The 19,004-nt window shown below is 39.1% G+C and overlaps 1 protein-coding gene across 1 annotated transcript in view; it reads left to right on the forward strand.

The window, feature by feature from the left end:
• Window positions 1–19,004, forward strand: part of eml1 (EMAP like 1) — a 40,099-nt gene that overhangs the window by 14,397 nt on the left and 6,698 nt on the right. Inside the window, exons 2-15 of the mRNA XM_025059765.1 lie at window positions 4,307–4,489; window positions 5,754–5,807; window positions 7,564–7,696; window positions 8,997–9,053; window positions 10,128–10,256; window positions 10,456–10,484; window positions 12,254–12,280; window positions 14,922–15,051; window positions 16,316–16,465; window positions 17,191–17,260; window positions 18,081–18,191; window positions 18,283–18,378; window positions 18,495–18,629; window positions 18,762–18,861. Coding sequence (XP_024915533.1) covers window positions 4,307–4,489; window positions 5,754–5,807; window positions 7,564–7,696; window positions 8,997–9,053; window positions 10,128–10,256; window positions 10,456–10,484; window positions 12,254–12,280; window positions 14,922–15,051; window positions 16,316–16,465; window positions 17,191–17,260; window positions 18,081–18,191; window positions 18,283–18,378; window positions 18,495–18,629; window positions 18,762–18,861 — 1,404 coding nt within the window. The remainder of the gene's footprint in view (window positions 1–4,306; window positions 4,490–5,753; window positions 5,808–7,563; window positions 7,697–8,996; window positions 9,054–10,127; window positions 10,257–10,455; window positions 10,485–12,253; window positions 12,281–14,921; window positions 15,052–16,315; window positions 16,466–17,190; window positions 17,261–18,080; window positions 18,192–18,282; window positions 18,379–18,494; window positions 18,630–18,761; window positions 18,862–19,004) is intronic.

Raw genomic sequence — 19,004 nt, forward strand, 5'->3', positions numbered from 1 at the left:
AAAGTCATAGAGATATATATATATATATACATATACATACTGTATATATATACATATATGTATATATATGGGTATATATGTAAGCACAGGAGAAGGATTTTATATATACATATACATATATACACATATATATATATTCCTGCTCCTATGGCTCACTGTCCCTTGCTTGGTTCATTTACCCAGTTTTAAAACATTAATATTAATTATTATTTTATATTATTAATATATTTGTTTATATCTATGTTTTTGATATTTAGATAGGGAGGGGGATTTTAATTTAATCATTAATTCATTAATAGTTTATTTCTGGGGGGTGGAATTTAATGGAGAAAAACCAATTGAGACATGGAGTGGGTCGACAAACATGCGCTGCTGCGAAACAGATTAAACTCGTATCTAGGGGGTCCACTGTATACTGTATAGTATATATGCTACAAACACACATTTATTCACAGCTTCACTCTGCATCTGTAGTGGAGAACAGAGAAGTTTGTCCACTCTTGTTGTACCGTCTGAGGCCTCGTCTCGTGTCATGGCTGCCATTGCCTTAAATACCAGTTTAACAGATGGAAATAGTGTGATTTTTTTTCTACATAAAACTAAAAGGCCAACTTGTCCGGTCTGTTCTGGTTTCCATCCCCGCCTGTGAATGTTGATGCTGGACATTGAGTCACCCCGGAGCTGGGCGACAGGCGGTAAACTGTCAGAGCAGAGCTGTGCAGTGGCATCAGTGACAGTCGGTCATTGTTCTTCGGAGGCTGACGGTGTCACAGCGTCAGTGCTGGGAGCAGACGCTCCGCAGATGCTGAACAGATAATAGAAGCTTTATCTCCAGATGTTCACTCTGTGAACCTCATTTGAATGTGCACACGAACAGGGAATACTGGGGAGAGTGCATCTCAGGTGAGCAGGAAGTTAACAATATAATATATATTTTTATTATGTTTTGTTTCTGCAGAAACACTAATATAAACTTTATAGTTATATAGTTGATGTCGTTATGTGATCTCTTGGACTGATTAGAGTGCAGATAGAGTGACCATCGGCACGTCACTAATCGACCTCAACATCTGATGCTACGTTCAGACGTTCAGACTGGACATCGCTTGTTGCTAAACTTTGATATTTTTCTGCGATATGATTTTTGGGATAAAACATTTTAAAAATCAGATAGGAGGCAGATGTGGGTAAAAACATCAGATTTTATTCACGTTCGCCTGCAGTACAAACGTTGCCTGTTACCTGCTGATATTTTAGCCATAATAGAAGTTATCTTACTGATGTAAGAATGTTGGTGAATTTGGTCAATTCTGATGATTTGTTTATCGCTTCCCGCCAATTTCAGAGCTGAAATGTACTGAAAAACATTTACACTCTGGTTTCACCTCCCCTCCTCAGCTTCACGTCCATTATTCATCCTCTAAAATGAAACAATTACCGCTAACAAGACACTGCCGTCACTGAAGACAAAAAGTTGGACGTTGGTTTCAGGACTACTGATGAGAAACATCCATTATTCCTGATGAATATTGAATTTGTGGCCAGAAAATGAATGCAGATGATGTAATGCTGCTGATCGGGCAACAACCAATCAAATGAAAGAATGACTCTGTCATGTCTGACTAATCGTTACCAAAGAACGGGCCAGAAGGCACAGATGAGTCACAGAGGGTTTGTTGTCAAGTGACCAAATAAATTTCCTTTTTTTTCTTAAGTGACACTTTGATCAAGTGGAGTTTATTAATAATTAATAGAATTCACCTGAACTAATTAATTTAAGTCATTTAGAGAGCAGGTCTAAACTCTATTGGGCTGAAGGCCACTGCTGCCACCATTGGGCCACATTAGTGTGTGATCATGGTGGTTCTCAAAATGGGGGGCATGGAGTTATTCTCTCGCATTAGTATTTTTTATATGTGCCAAACTGGGCAAAATGTACTATTTAGTTTTTTTTTTTCCTTTAGTCAGTGAAGAAAAAAAAACATTTTTAGAAATTACAGTGGAGGGCTTGACAATGGTCTACAAAAGGGGGCGCTGCAGAAACAGTTTGGGAACTGGATTACAGAAGGGCAATTTTTGGAAGAAACTGTAAGGTAGAAATGTGTTACATAATCCGACTGTCAGTTTTTGTGTCAAAATTGTGTGTAGTTAGAGTTCTGTGGTGCAGTAGCTTAAAAAAAACTTTAAAAAAAAAAATCAGTTTCTTGTTCTTGTTAAAAAGGGTCGGTCTGAATCTGTTCAGACCACAGTTTTAGCTACAACATCGAGGAGCCAACTCTGCTGGCTAATTATGATAATTCTTTTGTCGCAGTCTCCTGGCTCTCCTAAACAATTCACTGCAGGGTAACAGGCAGAGGACGGGGCTCACTAATGGATTTTGTTCATTCATAAACAAACGCGTGAAAATTGCTTTTTCCACTTGTTGGACCATTTATATTTAAATGAACCTCGTGGGATTCTGCTCTTGTGGAAACTCGAAGCAGAAGTGTTGTTTACATCGACACGGACGCAATTAGCATTTTGTTAATGTGAGTTGTATAAGCAAGTGAAGGGTTACAGGGATTTTTCTCAGTGGTGAAAACATTTACTAAAGTGTGTAACGTGTGTGTGTAGTTTGGCAACATGTGGGTGAAATAAAATATTTAAGGTCAAATTAGTTTGTTTGTACAAGAGGACGTTTGCAGCAGCACTGGCGCATAGACGTCAAAAGAGGGGTTTATGTTTGAAAACCAAATTAAGTTTTTGATTTTATATTATGAGTCTGGTTTTTTCGGGATCATACTCGACTTCAGAACAATGACGATTTTGGCTGGGCTTTGGTCAAAATGATGCTAATTCTGGCCAAATAAATACTGAAAAGCTAAAATAGGTCAGTATAATTAATATTCATAACCATAATTGTTCAATAAAACTGACATAATTCAGGATAACCCAGGATTTGATCTGTAAATATCAAGATTTTTGTCTGTAAAATATCAAAATATTGTTTAAACATGTCAATCATTAGTTCAGTAACTAGATGCAATATTTTAGTTTGTCCAATTTTTATGTGGTGCTTGCCTTCAATGTAACTGTTGTAGTTAAAAATCTAAAAAATCTAAAAATTAGTTCAGTAACTAGATGCAATATTTTATCCAAATTTGTCCAAATTTTGTGTGGTGCTTGCCTTCAATGTAACTATTGTAGTTAAAAATCTAAAAAAGAAAAAAAGAAGACTCAGATCTGTTAAAGGAAATCTTTCTGTGTGTCTTTCTTCAATTCCTGTGAGTATAACAGCGTCATCTTCAACTAGACAGGCATGTGTTGTTAGGTTTTGCTCCATGAAGATTTTCTAATGTATTCCTCTGTCTTTTTATCACATCGTTTCTTTTGGCGGATGGTGGATCGGTCGTCTTCATATTACTGAAGCTGATAGTCTAACAGTTGCACAAAATTCACTGAAGTCAGACACGCCGTCGGGGTTTAGAACTCAGCACAGATCGCTCTCGTCACCAGCTGCCTGCTCTCTAATGCATAATGCATCAGACTTTTATTGCAAGTCTGCAGGGAAACACAGCAGAGATTTACATTAATATTTCATCAAACTGCTGTGGCATCAAAGGAGCAATTCTGTGTAGCCTCCGTGTGTGTGTGTGTGAATGTGTGTGTGTGTCATTAATGAAGTAGACCCCAGTGTCAAGGGCCTGGCCTCTCTGTGTCAGGTGCAGAGTGGAAATAATGAGTTAAGTTCATTTAAACTCAAACTCCGAACAGGAAGACATAGAAACCTGGATAATAACTGACGAGCAAAGGTCAAGGGGTCAATGAGTAATGCGTGGAGACTCATGGGGTGAGCTTGTTTATTAGATAGAGAGTTCTGCTTTCTATTCCAGCTCCCTTTTATTGAATATTTTAATGATTTTCTATTTTAATGATCTCCTGGAAAATGAACAAAGAAAAAAAAAAGCAAAAACATTAAAATTCCTTCTATTACAGTTACTGATCCTTGTCTTCAGAGATGACAGCAACTGAATTACAGAATTACTGTATTTTCCGGACTATAAATTGGTCCAGAGTCGCACCAGCCAGCTAGAGTGCCCTCTAGCGGCTGTCGGTGTGAAAATAACGAACAAAAAATTACATTACATTACATACGGTATATTCATTATATTGGGTGTGTTACATAGGGCCCCATTGTCATATCCTTTTATGTGGCCCAGAATTCCTGTTAGCGCCCATGCCCATAAATATAAGGTTATCGCCCCCTTCAGGTCTTAAATGTCCGGCGTGACATCTGTGTAACCTTCTACACTCTGTATTCCTTTAGATGACAGTGCGTCAGCAGCCAGCAGCATGGACGTCACTGACCGCATCGCCTCCCTGGAGCAGAGGGTCCAAATGCAGGAGGACGAGATTCAGCTGCTGAAGTCGGCTCTGGCCGACGTGGTCCGCAGACTCAACCTATCAGAGGAGCAGCAGGCCATGGGGTCACGCAGAGGGCCGACCAAAGGTAACATGTAGCTTCATCAACATAGCTTCATTAAAAGTCATTTTGACATCTCCAGTTTCTATAGTTACAGGTCCAGTGTGTAGCAGCTGGGTGGCATGGATACAATTTAGCAAGTGTGTGTCACAGTGTGGAGGAGTTCATAGAAATGACAGGTTGTTTTTATAGCTCTGAAATGAACCTACTTTAGGAAAGAGTCTTGGTTCCACCGAGGCTGCGATCTCACACTGTCATGTTAATGCAGCAGTTGATGAAAGTTTTCTGTCCAACAATGTAAATCAATTATTCAGATGCAAAAACAGAAAGATTGGAAGTATGTTTACCGTTTGTTTCGGACTATAAGTCGCACTATTTTTTTCCATTCTTTGGCTGTGTGTGCGACTTATACTCAGGTGCGGCTTATATATTAAAATATATAATTTTACATTTGTTATTTTCACACTGACAGCCGCCAGGGGGCACTCTGGCTGGCTGGTTCGACTTATAGTCCAGATAATACGCTAATTGAGAAATACACGCTGTAGTGAGGAGTGGTGCACTGTGTGAGATTAGTACCAGAGGATGGAGAACGTACACAGTCACTATGGTACCCTCTGCTGAAATACCTGGAATTTTTTGACTGCAAAATGTGTAGGAGAGAACACTGTGGGGAGGACTGGGTTATTTCCCAGCATTTTATGCAAAAAAAGTTGAAAAAAGCTCAAGTTTGCGCATTCATTATACTGTACTTCAGCCTGGGAGCCAGCCAATCAAATTACATTCATGCAGATGCAGTTCCTGCTACAGAGAGTTTGAGGTGGATTTAATTTGGTCAGTGTCAGCCCGTTAGACCAGAGTCGTGGTTTCAAAACCTTTTTCTTCTGTTGCAGGTAGAACTATTTTATATAGTTTGTAGCTACTGCTTCAACAATCCACTGCTTATTACCGTTCAACAAAGGGAATTCAATTACAGCTCAGTGCGGTTTCCACAGCTATGGCACAAATTAAATGAAATTCATATGTCCTGCTGAGACCCCCGGGAATAACTCAACTTCCCTTGGAGGGGCCCGCCCCCCACTTTGGGAACCACATAATCAGTGAAACCTTCAAGTGACATAAATGTGTGAATGCGTCTCATTATTTCTCTCACACTGGACCTTCAGTGACCCACTTTCCATCTTGACCTCTCCCTGTCCTCGGCTGTCTCGGTGTCCACGCCCCGTCCCCTCCTCTCTGGGCCGTGTTATGTCGTTACGTGTGTTATGTTGTAAATGTGTCACATGTCCAGACCCTGCTTCGACGACAAAGTCTCCCTCAGCAGACAGCAGTGCTGTGAAGTCAGGTAGGCTGACTGTGCACTGTGTCTGCGCTAACCACAGCTGAACATTCCACTGACTGTTGTCTGTGCGCTGTTGTTTATCGTGTTGTATTTCACCAGCAGACAAACACTAACTGTCACTTTTACGGTCCCAAAGGTCAACACTGTGATCTGAGCACTGAGACGAGGAGTTGATTTAAACACTGTTGTAAATAACACACTGTGAATCTAACGGCTTTATGCTAACGGTGCGTTATTAGCGTTAATAGTTAACTATTCCAACATTGTGACAGTAAGCAGACACTCTCAGGATCAGTACCAGTTCCCTTATAGTCAAAAGAGCAGCTCGGGTTGGGAATCTAGTTTTAAACTTTTAATTTAAGTAATGTCCAGATGTTCTATAGGTTTCTGTAAAATCCCATTCACTCACTGTTAGCTTTTTCTTTGACTATCTTTTTCATTTTCTTCAATGTTTTTAACAAATTTGAGGTATTCTCATTTTAAGACTTACCAGTTTTGAATTTTTAACTTTTAAGACTTCCTGGGTTTAAATTTCACTTATGTTTAAGCAAGATTTAATACTTAATTTGCAAAATACTGCCTTTTTAATTTTACTTTTAGCCAGCTGTTAGCTAACGTTCATTGTACCTTTTTACCCTTCATTTTGCCTAGCCTTTAGCCTTAGCTCTGCCTGTATTTGCATTTTTGGCTTAACTTTAGTCAAACCATAGACAGATTCTAAGCCACTTATAACAATAACTAATAATTTTGACGAGCTTTGACGTACAGTGCTAATGAAAAGCTAACATGTTGAAATGAATGTGTTGATAAGTGCAGCGCTACTATCAGGTGTGCTATTAAACAAGCACAAGCATTTTTATGAAGTGAATAGCTTAAATCTGAACAAATCAAATCTGAACAGAACCCAAAACCTGTATAATTTTTTGCCTCATGCATGTTTGCCTTTTTAGGAACTCTATAATTTAATTTCTTTGAAATCACTGTGCTGTGCTACTGCTAATCCTTTTAAATCCTCTCCCTCCGGCTGGATGAAGTGTGCACATGTACTACACCCTGTGTCTCATCCCTGGGTCTTATGTTGACGAATGTGCATTTGATGCCTGAAACTTCTGCAGTGTTTGATTGGATGAGAGCTGCTGCCAGTTTGTGTTTCTGTGGATGGATTGACTTTTGTTTTGATGGTGGAGCTGGAGGCTGATGATTCACACCCTGAGCCGCTCTCAATCATTGTTTCTGCTCTTGTAGCTGCGGGGCAGCAGTGTGTATGAATACAGACACACATTCATCTTCTTTAACATGCTAACAAAATTACAAGCGCAATCTGCCCCTGCTGTGAAATGACTGTTTGAAAGATAACAGGGCATAACAAGGAGAGTGTGTGTGTGTGTATGAGAGAGAGAGAGAGAGAAAGTTTGTGATTGAGACTGTCTCTGTCTTGGAGGAAGTATTATCTATTGAAATTTAATCAGGTGAGACGAAGTTGCAGTGAGAATTTATTATTGTGACCCTGGACTAACTCTTGTTGCTAAATCCCATAGAGAGGTGAGAGTTAGGGCCTTGGACTGGTACGAGGCATTGGGTCATCTGAGGTTATTTTGTACCGAGCCACAAGAGAAAAAAAAAAATAAAAATAGAAATAACAAAATATATATATATATATATATATATATATGTATATATATATAATTGAGAACCACTGTAATAGATCAACATACTGGATTTACCTGAGTTTTCTTTTCTCAACCTTTGACCTTTCCAGCCAGACCAATGATGGCCACTCTGCCATTAAGACCCTCAGTGAACAACGGGACGGTCCTACCAAAGAAAGGCACTCTGCCCTCTCCGTCTGGACCTGGATCCAGAAAGGACACCAGCACTCTGACTAACAAGAGGTGAGCACGCTGAAAACATCACATGGTATAAATAAAACAAAATAACTCAAAGCCACCAGTTCCTGATGATGCACCTGGTTTTATGTTCCTGCCATAAATCATCACACGTGGCTTTTCATTGGTCAGCAGTGACATGAAACACAGTGGATTAGCAGAGAAACAGTTTGTGTTCATACATGTATGTCTGGCACATGTTATCAATCTCCCCTATCACTGCCAACACATTACCATATTCAGATCAAGCAGAGCAGACAGCAGGGATCTGCCCCAGCCTGAAGTTGTCTCTCCTCGTGTTCTCTCCAAGTTTTTTATTTATGTCTCTAAGGATGGTTACCCAACGACAGGATAAATAATTCTCTACTTAAGAACGCAGCGGAGAAAACTCCCAACAGCTTCAGATGTGGACAGATTGTGGCGGTTTAAAATAAAAGTGTTTTCTAATGGGAGTAGCATCATTGATGCCGTCGCTGCGACATGTTTGTGAATGAGGTTGTTGTTGTTGCAGAGTAACAGAGTCTCAGTGGAGAAGTACTGATGTCACGTGACCAAGTTTACACAGCGCTCACACATTTATCCTGCATTTGTGTTGTTGACAATGAAGGTCAGTGGAAACATACATGTAAGGCAAGTGTGGTGTGTGCGAACTGCCACTAGGGGGTCTGCAGTTTGAAGTGAAGATGTGTAAATAAATATTTTATTATATATAATATGTGAAACAAATGCAGGCTATATATGGATATATATTATATATTTATATAATATTTTATACATATTTATATATGTATGTGTATGTATATCTATGTATGTATGTGTGTGTGTTCTGGGCATTTAAGTATGCTTAAACATACTGTCTTTATAAGAACACTAGTTGCGATATATATATATTTAATATTTTTATATTGTTTGAATTGGGTGTGTGTCAACCTCTTTGAGATAGAGGAGGTCGCGCATGGTCAAAAATGTTTGGGAAAGTTTGGGAAAGTTGCCGAAGAAAAAGTTGCAAAGGCAATCTAATAAAAGTGTGTAACACATAGCCGGTCACAGAAGTAAAGCAGTGGTGGTGTGTGCAGGCCGAGGTACAGATGGGTTCTGGGTAGGAGTGGATTTATCAGAGATCAACTTCAAGGCTCATCCGTCATCAGATGCGTTAAGAACCAGCGTTAAACAAATGTCAACTTCTGAGCTCGGCTCGTTTGTTTGTCCCAACCATTCCTGTCCTGTAAGTCTGAGTGAAACTTGTGCTTCCTGTTGTGATGTAACATCCTGTTTATGTCCTGTCCATCTACTCTGTGATGTCCAGTTTGTCCAGGTTGTCCTATATGTCTCAAACCTCCACATTTCTCTATCTGCCCCTCAGGTGAGAGCGACAGCCACCATCAGTGTTAACTCACAGTAACATCATCCTCATCCATGACATCTGTCACTGGAAGACAAACACATTTTAATATATTTACTTCATCTGGTTAAATCACTTAATTCTATTAATGTGGTTGATTTCCGGTTCTGTCTACGTGGGTGGAAAAAGTTGTTAAATTCAAAATTGTCACTAAAATAACTTGAAACTGACAAATGTAACAATAAACAAAAATTCAATAAAAATTAACAATTGAAAGTCAAATGTTGCTTCTTAACCCTAGTTCAACAGAATTATTTTTAAAAACAAAAAATATGATTTTATTTTCTATTTTCTAGTCATTTATTGTTTTTTTTTGTTTTATTTTAGTTAGTTATTTAAACTTTTTTTTCCTTTTTTTTTTCCACGTGTGCGTCAGCTGATTGTGTGTATCTGTGATTAGTGCCAACAACAGATTAGTAACAAACACATTAGTGCCGACATACGCACAACAGACTCCCCTAATACCCAGTGGCCCAATTACTGTGTTTCCTCATGGGACACCACAGCAAACAACAGTCTCCCTCTCTCTCTCTGCCCCCCCCGCCCCCCTCCCTTTTATCCTCTCTGGTACATATCTGATGCCCGTCCTGCGGGGCTCACTGCCAGTGGACACTGTTTGGACGTGAATAGACTTCCCTCCCTCAGGGTGGATTAGCTGACGGTGCCCACTGGCCACTGAAGTGCTGATGGAGCGTTTTCATTGTTGTGAATTGGCAGACAGTCCCTTGCACCGTTATGCAGATCAGCGCTGGTCTGCTCTACACTGAACCCTGTGTTGGTAAACAGAGGATGAAGCAGTCATGTGGACAGTGTTTTCTTTTCCCACTCACACAGCCGTAGTCGTAGGTAACGCCGTGTTATGACACGTCTGATGTCAATCATCAAACAGGAATATCTTCCCTCAGAGCATTTTTAAAAATAAGTTTTTTTGGATTTTAAAAGAAAAGCGGAGTCAGGTTGTTTTATGACCTGCTTTTTCTGCCTCTTCCCCTCCTCTCTCTCTCTCCCTCTCTCCCTTCCTCCCTCTCTCAGCAGCACTGTGAGGAGAGCCAACTCAAACGAACACGTGGGAACACTGTCAAGGAAAGATTCAGGAGACTCCAAGGGAAACAGGACTCGAGCCGGGTCGACGGGCAGCAACTCCAGTGGAAAGAGAAGTGACAGGTAACACGGACATAACTGCCCTAATGATGATTGGATTTTTCCCGTTCGGTGCCAAACACCAGCTCCGACACAGTCGATGTAGCTTGACTCATTCAAAAAAAAAAAAAAGAAAACAGCATAAATGACTTTCATATGAGCAGATTTGGTTGGTTCTGAGTGAGACTGACAGTGTGTGTGTTTTTACTCATTTACTCTGCAGCAAACAGAGGGATCCAGTGTTTAACGCAGGTAAGAACCAGTGGTCTTCATCAGCAGGCCCTGCAGCTGTGATATAAAACAACACACTCAGAGCCATCTCTCACTCACACACACACACACACACACAGAAATGAACATAGCTAAGTATTTAAAGACAAATTTGTGCATTTTTCGAGAAACATTTTTTTTGGAGATTTTTTCAGGAACTTATTGGTGTAGTATTTTACTGTGATCAAAAGTAAACCTACCAAAAAAAAGTATATTTCTCTGACTTTTAACCACAAAATGGACACAGTGTCACGTGTAGACATGGCAGGCAGGACCCTAATGCAGTCGCAGAGAGACTTTTCAGGTGCAGCAGGTTTATTCATACAAAGACAAAAACAACAAAAACTCCCTTCATCACATAAACCAGATGAGGCATGAACTACAAAGTACAAACTAGGAACTCAAAGCATGGACCACACACACACACACACACACACACACACAGTCACTGTTGGACATGTGTTTGGGATTATTGTTGAATAAATGTCAAGTGTAATCCATCCTTTATCATGATCCATCCTTTAACCACTCACTTTGTCACGTGGTCTGTAACCAAGACACCCTAACATCCTGTAATATCCTCTGTTTTTTGTCTCTATTCCTTCAATTACATTTTTAATTATGTATTTATTTTTTGCTCTAAGTAAATCTATGGCTGATTCACGACAAATAAGAACAGGATGTCCCGGTCCTTGGGTTGGAACCAAATACAGTCATATTTAAGAATGGTGATTTCTCTTAATTAATCATGATTAATTGTGATTATCTATGACCATGATGAATCCTGATAAATGTGAATCAATATTAATCTGAGTAAATAGTCATACAAATCTCACCTGCATTTGTGCCATTCAGCATTTTTAAATATCCTGCTCAAATTCCTTTCGTTTGCAAAAAATGTCATTCATCTCCAAACACTTTTCTCTGACAAGAAGAAAGTCTCGTTATATTTTTTTTTTTTATTCGATCTAAAAATCATTAAAGAAGGCGGTGACACAGACTGAAATCAGACCAGTATTGACGAGAGTTCCCGACTCCAGTCTGCTATTGATTTTTGTGAAAATGGAACTGTCTCCACACCTGGTTCCTTCTGACACCAGTCACTGTCTGGTCTGGTTCAATTATTGAAGATGTAAAAAAAGTCACTCACTGATCTGAGTCTTTAAGGAGGATATTTTTGAAATTGTAATAATTGCCATATTGTTCAAATATATCATAATATATCAAATATATGTATAAGGGCAGGCCACGCACATAAAAACACACAATACATTTGCTTATATATGTGTATATATAATATAAATATAAAAAACCCTTATTTTTCACTTCTATTTTTATAATTTTATATATAATTAATTTAAATAGAAAAGAACAAAAATACCGTTCATACTAATTTAAAAATATATATATAGTATTCCTTGTGTGTGGCCCAGTATCACATGATCTTTGGCCCGGTACGGGTCCTCGACCCAGTGGTTGGTGTATCCTCTTGTCTAAAATGACATTATCAATCTAGGTTTGTTTGCAAAGTCAAATGTCATTTTTTATACTTTCATACAACAACATACTCGTCTAAGTCACCAGAAAAGTACATTTCCACGTATAATCACACAGACAGTCAGACGACCTGCGTCCATTCTTTTATAACCATGAGGCCTCAGGACTCAGGACAAACCAGAGGTTGAGCAGCCATGACTCTCCTCACCTTCCTCACCTGGTGCTTGTGTGTTTTTTTCTGTGAACTCTAAAAGGGATGCGACGTGTGACCCACTGCAAAGGTAGGACCCCCCCCCCCACTCCCACTCCTCTGACGCCCCACGACCTCCTCAGCTCTCTGATCACTGCTAATCATTTTTTAACAAGTTATTACTCTTATTCTTCTTTTTTTCTTTTATTTCCACATCAACTTTTTTTTTAAAATAATTTTGCATTATTTCCATCAGTGTGATGATCAGAGAGCTGTTCAGACTGGGGCAGGAGTGTGTTCAAGAAGTGTGTGTGTGTGTGTGTGTGTGTTTGATAGTTGGCCTCCCCTTAACTGTTTTGATATTGAACTAACATAAACACACACACACACTGTCCAACTAACCTGCACCGACCGCAGCCTCAGAGTGTGTTTGCAGTGTTTGCAGTTCACTTGTGTGTCTCCACACATGCTGATCCGCCGTGGACGAGGCCGCGGCTTCGTCAGACGTGTGTCTGTTTGCCTACAGCCTCACTTTAGTCGCCACAGTAACCACACAAAGATTCTCAACACTCACTTTCTTCGAGGCACTCGCAGTTTGCAGCTCTGAACTTTCCTGCTCGGATACTGAGAGAGGAGCTTTGCCGCTGCCTTTAATTATCGTCCTTGGTTCCAGACAAACACACGCAGTACTCTTTTTCTAAAGAGGGTACTTAATTTTTTTTTTTGGCCTGTAGTTTTCCCACGCAGCTCAGAGCTTCATCTTTTTGTGTAGTTCTGTACTGCCCGTAGTCCTGAGTGTTCTTAGAGCTGTGACTGCAGGCTCACTTGTGTCTAGTGTTGATGTTCACTCAGTTTTCTCACTGGGATTTTTACCCACCTGGATCATTAGGAAATACTTCAATGATAATGTCAGCATTGAGGGCCAGTGGTGCTCTGTCCCTTTAAGGAACATGTGTTCGTATCAGTGTCCTTAAATATTGTAGTCACTAATTGAAAAAGAAGAGTCTTTATGTAAATAAGGATGTGCTGCAGCTATTGGACTGTTTAAATATTTTAAAGATTATATCTATATATATGTGTATATATATACATGTATGTGTGTATATATATCTATATATACAGTATATACACATGTATATATATACGTTATATATGTGTGTGTGTGTGTGTGTGTGTGTATATATATATATATATAATATATACATATTATGATGTGCCGTTAAGGAAATGAATCCTTGAATATATTGAATGAAACGCAAAATTAGTTATGGTATTTTACTTGAAATACAAGATGGCGGCAGCTTTGAAGATGTCAAGTTTCATTCAATATATTTAAATTTTAATTCAATATATATAAAGTTTCATTTAATATATTCAAATATTACTTTCTTGAACGGCATGCCATAATACACATATACAGATACATACATATATATGTGTATATATACGTATATATATATAGGCAAGGGATTACACTAAATAGATTTGTGTTTTCTTTAGTATTTTTTCAATAAAAGTTTGTATTTCATTATTATATATATTTTTATATTATTATTTATATATTCCTTTATTACCCATTTAAAAATAAATACAAATAAAAGCTAATTCAGATAATGGAGAGAGAGACCTGACCCAGACAACTATCTGCTCTGATTGGCCAAAATTTGAGGGTCAAACAGCAAAAACATTTTTTCTATAATAATAATAAAAAAAACCTCTCCGGATCTTTACATGTTTGAACCTTCTTCCTGCTTCCTTCTCCCCTCTGACTGGTCCCCACACCTTCTCCACCTCCTGCTCTTTTCTCCACCTGCATCATAGTCACCGTACAGATTAACCTCGGCCGCTCGGCCAAACAAACCAGGATGGGCACAGCTGCAACTGTTGGTTCGGCTTCCAGCACCAAACCAACTTCAGAAAGCTCTAAAGTTGGGGCAGTGAGAAGAGGTGGGACCAACAAGGTTCCACCAATCAGAAAACCCCCGGGTGTGAACCTCCAGTTGAGGAAGTCGGGGAGTTTTTCCTGCTACTCTCCTCTTGACACCCCCACCCAATACAGCCCCAGTAAATCTCCCAGTCATTATTTCCAAATCTGTTACTAGTTTAGGCCATACATACAAAGAAGTACAAAAACGTAAATTCTACGCTTTGTAGAATCCCCCAGTAAATAATTCAACTAAAAACATAGTTAACTGTAATTTTTTTCTTCAAATGAACTTCAAAATACTCTTCAAGTTCAGGTTGTGTGTTTCGCACTTGCATGATGTTTATTTTCACTGGTAGCATGTGTTTAATTCATGAGTTTTTTCTCATTAGCTTTTTCCACTGGTAGCATGTGTTTAATTCATGAGCTTTTTCTCATTAGCTTTTTCTCGATTTATCAAAGCTTGAATTTGTTTTTGTTTTTTTGCTTGAGTCAGCACTTTATGTCAGTTTAACCTCTGTTGTGATCTGAATATTTACGAGTTGAGGAAGTTTCTGAAGAAGTATTTTTTTTCCATAAAGTATTTAATTCTGTGTTTTCTGTCCAAAGTATGTGTCTGAGTTGACTAATAAACATCAACCAGAAAATCTCATTTGTCTGTTCAAAGTCATTGTGTTCTAATCCCATTATCAACATCACTAACAACATCACTCTCTTCTCTCTCTGCCAAAGACAAAAATCAACAACACTCGTGTTTATTTAAGTATTTAATATTTGTATTGATCTCTTTTTTTTCTGCTCTTTTTAGAGGAAGGTTATGTCAAAATGTTTTTGAAGGGTCGTCCCATCACCATGTTCATGCCCAGGGACCAAGTGGACGGCTACTGCCTGGAGGCCAGAGCTGAGCTGCCCAGCAACAAACTCAAGCTGGACTGGGTGTATCCTTTCACTGTGTGTGAATTTGAATTTGAATTCAAGTGGAGATATTTCAGAGGGATTTTTGTCCTGAGCTCCGGCTAACTCCGGACCCTGCTGTAAAAACATCATAGATATGAACCTGCAGCCTGTGGCTGCACAGATTTCAAACTGTCATCTAGAAGCTTCTGCCAGGTGTATGTATTTTTGTCTCATACAGTATGTGGGTGTTCTTCACTTCAACAGAAATTCAGTAACAGTAAGAAAATAATAGTCCAAGAAACAGATACAATCTGAGGTAGAATATTCTCGCTGTCGCTCGCCACAAACAGGCACTGATGAAAAGAGACGTGGGCTGAGATTAATGTGAAGAGTCAATGTGTTGAAATGACAAAGGTTAACAAGGTGCAAAAGTTCACGTTGAAATGACAAAGGTTAACAAGGTGCGAAATGCAAAAGTTCATGTCGAGTCGCGGTGAGGAGATCAAGCATCAAGCGAGTCGAAATACAAAGAAGCAGTCAGAACAAAACTGAGACACAAAATCATAAAGACAGGGTCAAAGGTCAAAACAGGCAAAAGACCATACACAGTGGTGGTCACTGGGATGTTAGGTAGAATAAAGGCTGGTTCTGTAAAGTGTACAAACTGGCATTGGAAAAAGGTGGGGGGTGAAAGGCGTGTGAAGACACTATAAAGAAAGAGTGGGAATTGAACTGGTAATCTTTATGCTGTAAGGCAGTGGACAATACTGAGAGATGCTATGATGCATGAGCCAATCTGCAAAATATTTTTGCTGTTACATTTTTTTAGGTTATAAAATGTTTTGTATCATGAAAATAATGAAAATATTGGAAATTAAAAAAGAAAATTCGCGTAAAAAAATGCGATATAGCGAAATTTCCACAGAGCGGATTAAAAAATCTGCGATGTACTGCGGGAGCGAAAGGAGAACCACAATATAGAGAAGAACACTGTATTTTTATCTGTACAAACCACTGTATGAGTTGCTGCCACCTAGTGGCTGGAGGCTTGTTATCATTCAAGCATTGTGGCACAGTGGTACATTTATGTCCAGTGTGCCATATTCCATTGGAAGCCTCTCACCTCACCACGCCCCCCACAGGGGCCCGCCCCACTATTTGAGTAGTACTGCTGTAAGGCAAGAGCACTGCCCACTCCTTCAACATGTGGTTCAATCCACAAATAATTATCTTTTTAATATTTACTGACCCTGCTTCACCTTCAGTCCAGTTTTTGTTTCATTCCCTGACCCCGCTGACCTCCAGCTACGGATACCGCGGTCGAGACTGTCGCTCCAACCTTTACCTTCTACCCACTGGAGAAACCGTGTACTTCATCGCCTCAGTGGTCGTCCTGTACAACGTGGACGAGCAGCTGCAGAGACACTACACCGGACACACAGATGACATCAAATGGTAAAAAAAAAAAAACCCAAACAAATCACATGTGTCTGAAATCACAGTTTCACAGGCGTCTGTCACAGACACACACTCACTTCACACAGCAGTAATGAATGAGGAGAGAACCTCATGCTCTGCTGCTCAGTTGATCACATCACTGCTGTGTGTGATTACATGCTGAGGTCAGCAAACGTTCAGGACTAATCAGCATATCGCAGATTAGAGGATGGATTAAACCAGAGGTCACACCTGGAAAGGTCAAGTGTTGGCTTCACACAAGTGTTTATCAGTGGAGTTTTGTACTGAAATGTACATCTGAGTATTTCATTGAGTGAAACTCCTCTTGGTTAACAAACCATCTCGATATGGACACATTCACAGCTATTGTTTCATAATTCAATTCAAAACACTGAAATTCCTTAAAACTGGTGATGAATGTAGTAACCTTCTGATTTTTTTTAATATCTTAGTACTAATTACTTTGCCTTGCAGTACCCCAAACCCAACAATAGGTCTGCATCTTCGAAGGGTACATGCCCCCTACTTTGGGGACCACTGCTTTAGCTGACTCAGAGCAGTGCTGTATCCATACTGATTACCATAGTTACTAAACGTGGCCTTGCTCATCTTTATTCAAATGGTTTTTTTATTGATGTTGAAATGGACCTTTAAAGTCTTTCATTCCATTTATTGATGTTGAAATGGACCTTTAAAGGCTTTCATGTCCATTTTTCCCCCAGCCTGGCCGTCCACCCTGATAAAATCACCATAGCAACCGGGCAGGTGGCGGGAACCTCTTCAGATGGAAAAGTAAGTGATGTCTCTCCTCGTCTTCCAGCTCCTGAGTGATTACTGCGTCAGTGTCTGTGATGTTCACTCAGGGATGTCAGAGGTTCTGCTCAATGACCAGAGTGATCAGTGAAACACTGAGTTCAATCAGATTCAGTGAATTATGTGCACTTGAGAGCAACTCTGTTTTATACTTCTTGGCAAAAAATCATTTTGTCTCGAAATAAACTTTATAAAAGAAACACATAAACAGGAGAACGTGAGGTATATCTTGAGTTTATTTTTCATGAAATAATAAAGTCAATAACAAATGTTTTAGTTCCAGAAAGTGCTTTTGCTTTACTTTTGTTTTATCGTTGTATCTTTGTGTTTTGATCTGTAAATTATTTTGAAATCACAGCAAACATCAGATTTTATAACATTTTTACTAACTTAAATAACCTTAACAAATTATTTAAGCTCTAAAACAGATTTTGACTAAGCTCCAGCTATTTGAAATTCCGAAAACCCAAAGTTTTAATTCGCAAATAACAAATAAATAAATAAGAGATATAGCTTTTTTATTTTCATTTTTTCAACAGGGTATAAACATATACACTATACTACTATGCACTATAGTGTTTATGAACTGAAGTAATTAATAGAAAGAATTGCTCAGTGCAGTATGGGATCTTCTTCAGCGGTCTAGGCCTATAACACCATATCTAAGGGAATGTCTCTGTAATGAGTCGCTTTGTCAAAATGAAAAAGTTTCAAGTCTCTGTATCCTCTAATAGTTGTACTGATGACTTGGTGTGCCTCCTGGTGTGGTATTAGTGCTGTTTATGGTTTTTTTTTACAGCATCTTGCTCCTCATGTTCGTATTTGGGACTCCGTCAGCCTCAACACCCTCCATGTTCTGGGTTCAGGCTTCTTTGACCGAGGTCTGGTCTGTCTGTCTTTCTCCAAGTCGGTAAGAAAAATCCTGAGGTGATTTTTGACTTAGCGTCTGTCATTTTTGACACTGTTTAAGTTGATTACTGTATGATTTTCCTCTATGTGAGAATGGAGGAAACTGGCTGTGTGTTGTAGACGACTCCAACGATCATACGCTTTCCGTTTGGGATTGGCAAAGAGAAGAGCGAATGGCTGAGGTTAAGGTATGACGCAGGTTTTCTGGTTCTAAAAAAAACATACCAATGAAATTTATACTGTGAAAAAAATATAAAAATAATTTCCAACTCGTTGACAACTGAACTAATGTCTTGTGTTTCAGTGCTCTAATGAGTCAGTGTTCGCTGCAGACTTTCACCCAACAGACAGTAACATCGTTGTCACCTGTGGCAAGTCTCATCTCTATTTCTGGAACCTGGAGAAAGGAATGCTGGTCAAAAAGCAAGGCCTGTTCGAGGTGAGTCGATTACTGCTTTCCATATAGTACTATAATAAAGTTTGAATTTTACATTTTCTCATTGTGAAAGACTGGGTTGCGATGTAATTCCATACCTAGTTATATATAAACATGTATGCTCTGGTCTTGCAGAAACAGGAGAAGCCTAAGTTTGTGTTGTGTGTGACCTTTGCGGAAAATGGAGACGCTATAACTGGAGACTCCAGTGGGAACATCCTGGTGTGGGGAAAAGGTACATCACACACTGTTCCTCATGTCACTGATGCTGTTTCTGTTGGATACAATATGAGGAAAAGTACAAAAAATATATATATATATTAATATAAAATGCTATGTCTTCCTGTTAAAATGACATGTATTACACTAATATTTGAT

This window comes from Cynoglossus semilaevis, chromosome 1 (assembly GCF_000523025.1).
Source record: "Cynoglossus semilaevis isolate Cse_v1.0 chromosome 1, Cse_v1.0, whole genome shotgun sequence".
Classification (NCBI taxonomy): Eukaryota; Metazoa; Chordata; class Actinopteri; order Pleuronectiformes; family Cynoglossidae; genus Cynoglossus; species Cynoglossus semilaevis.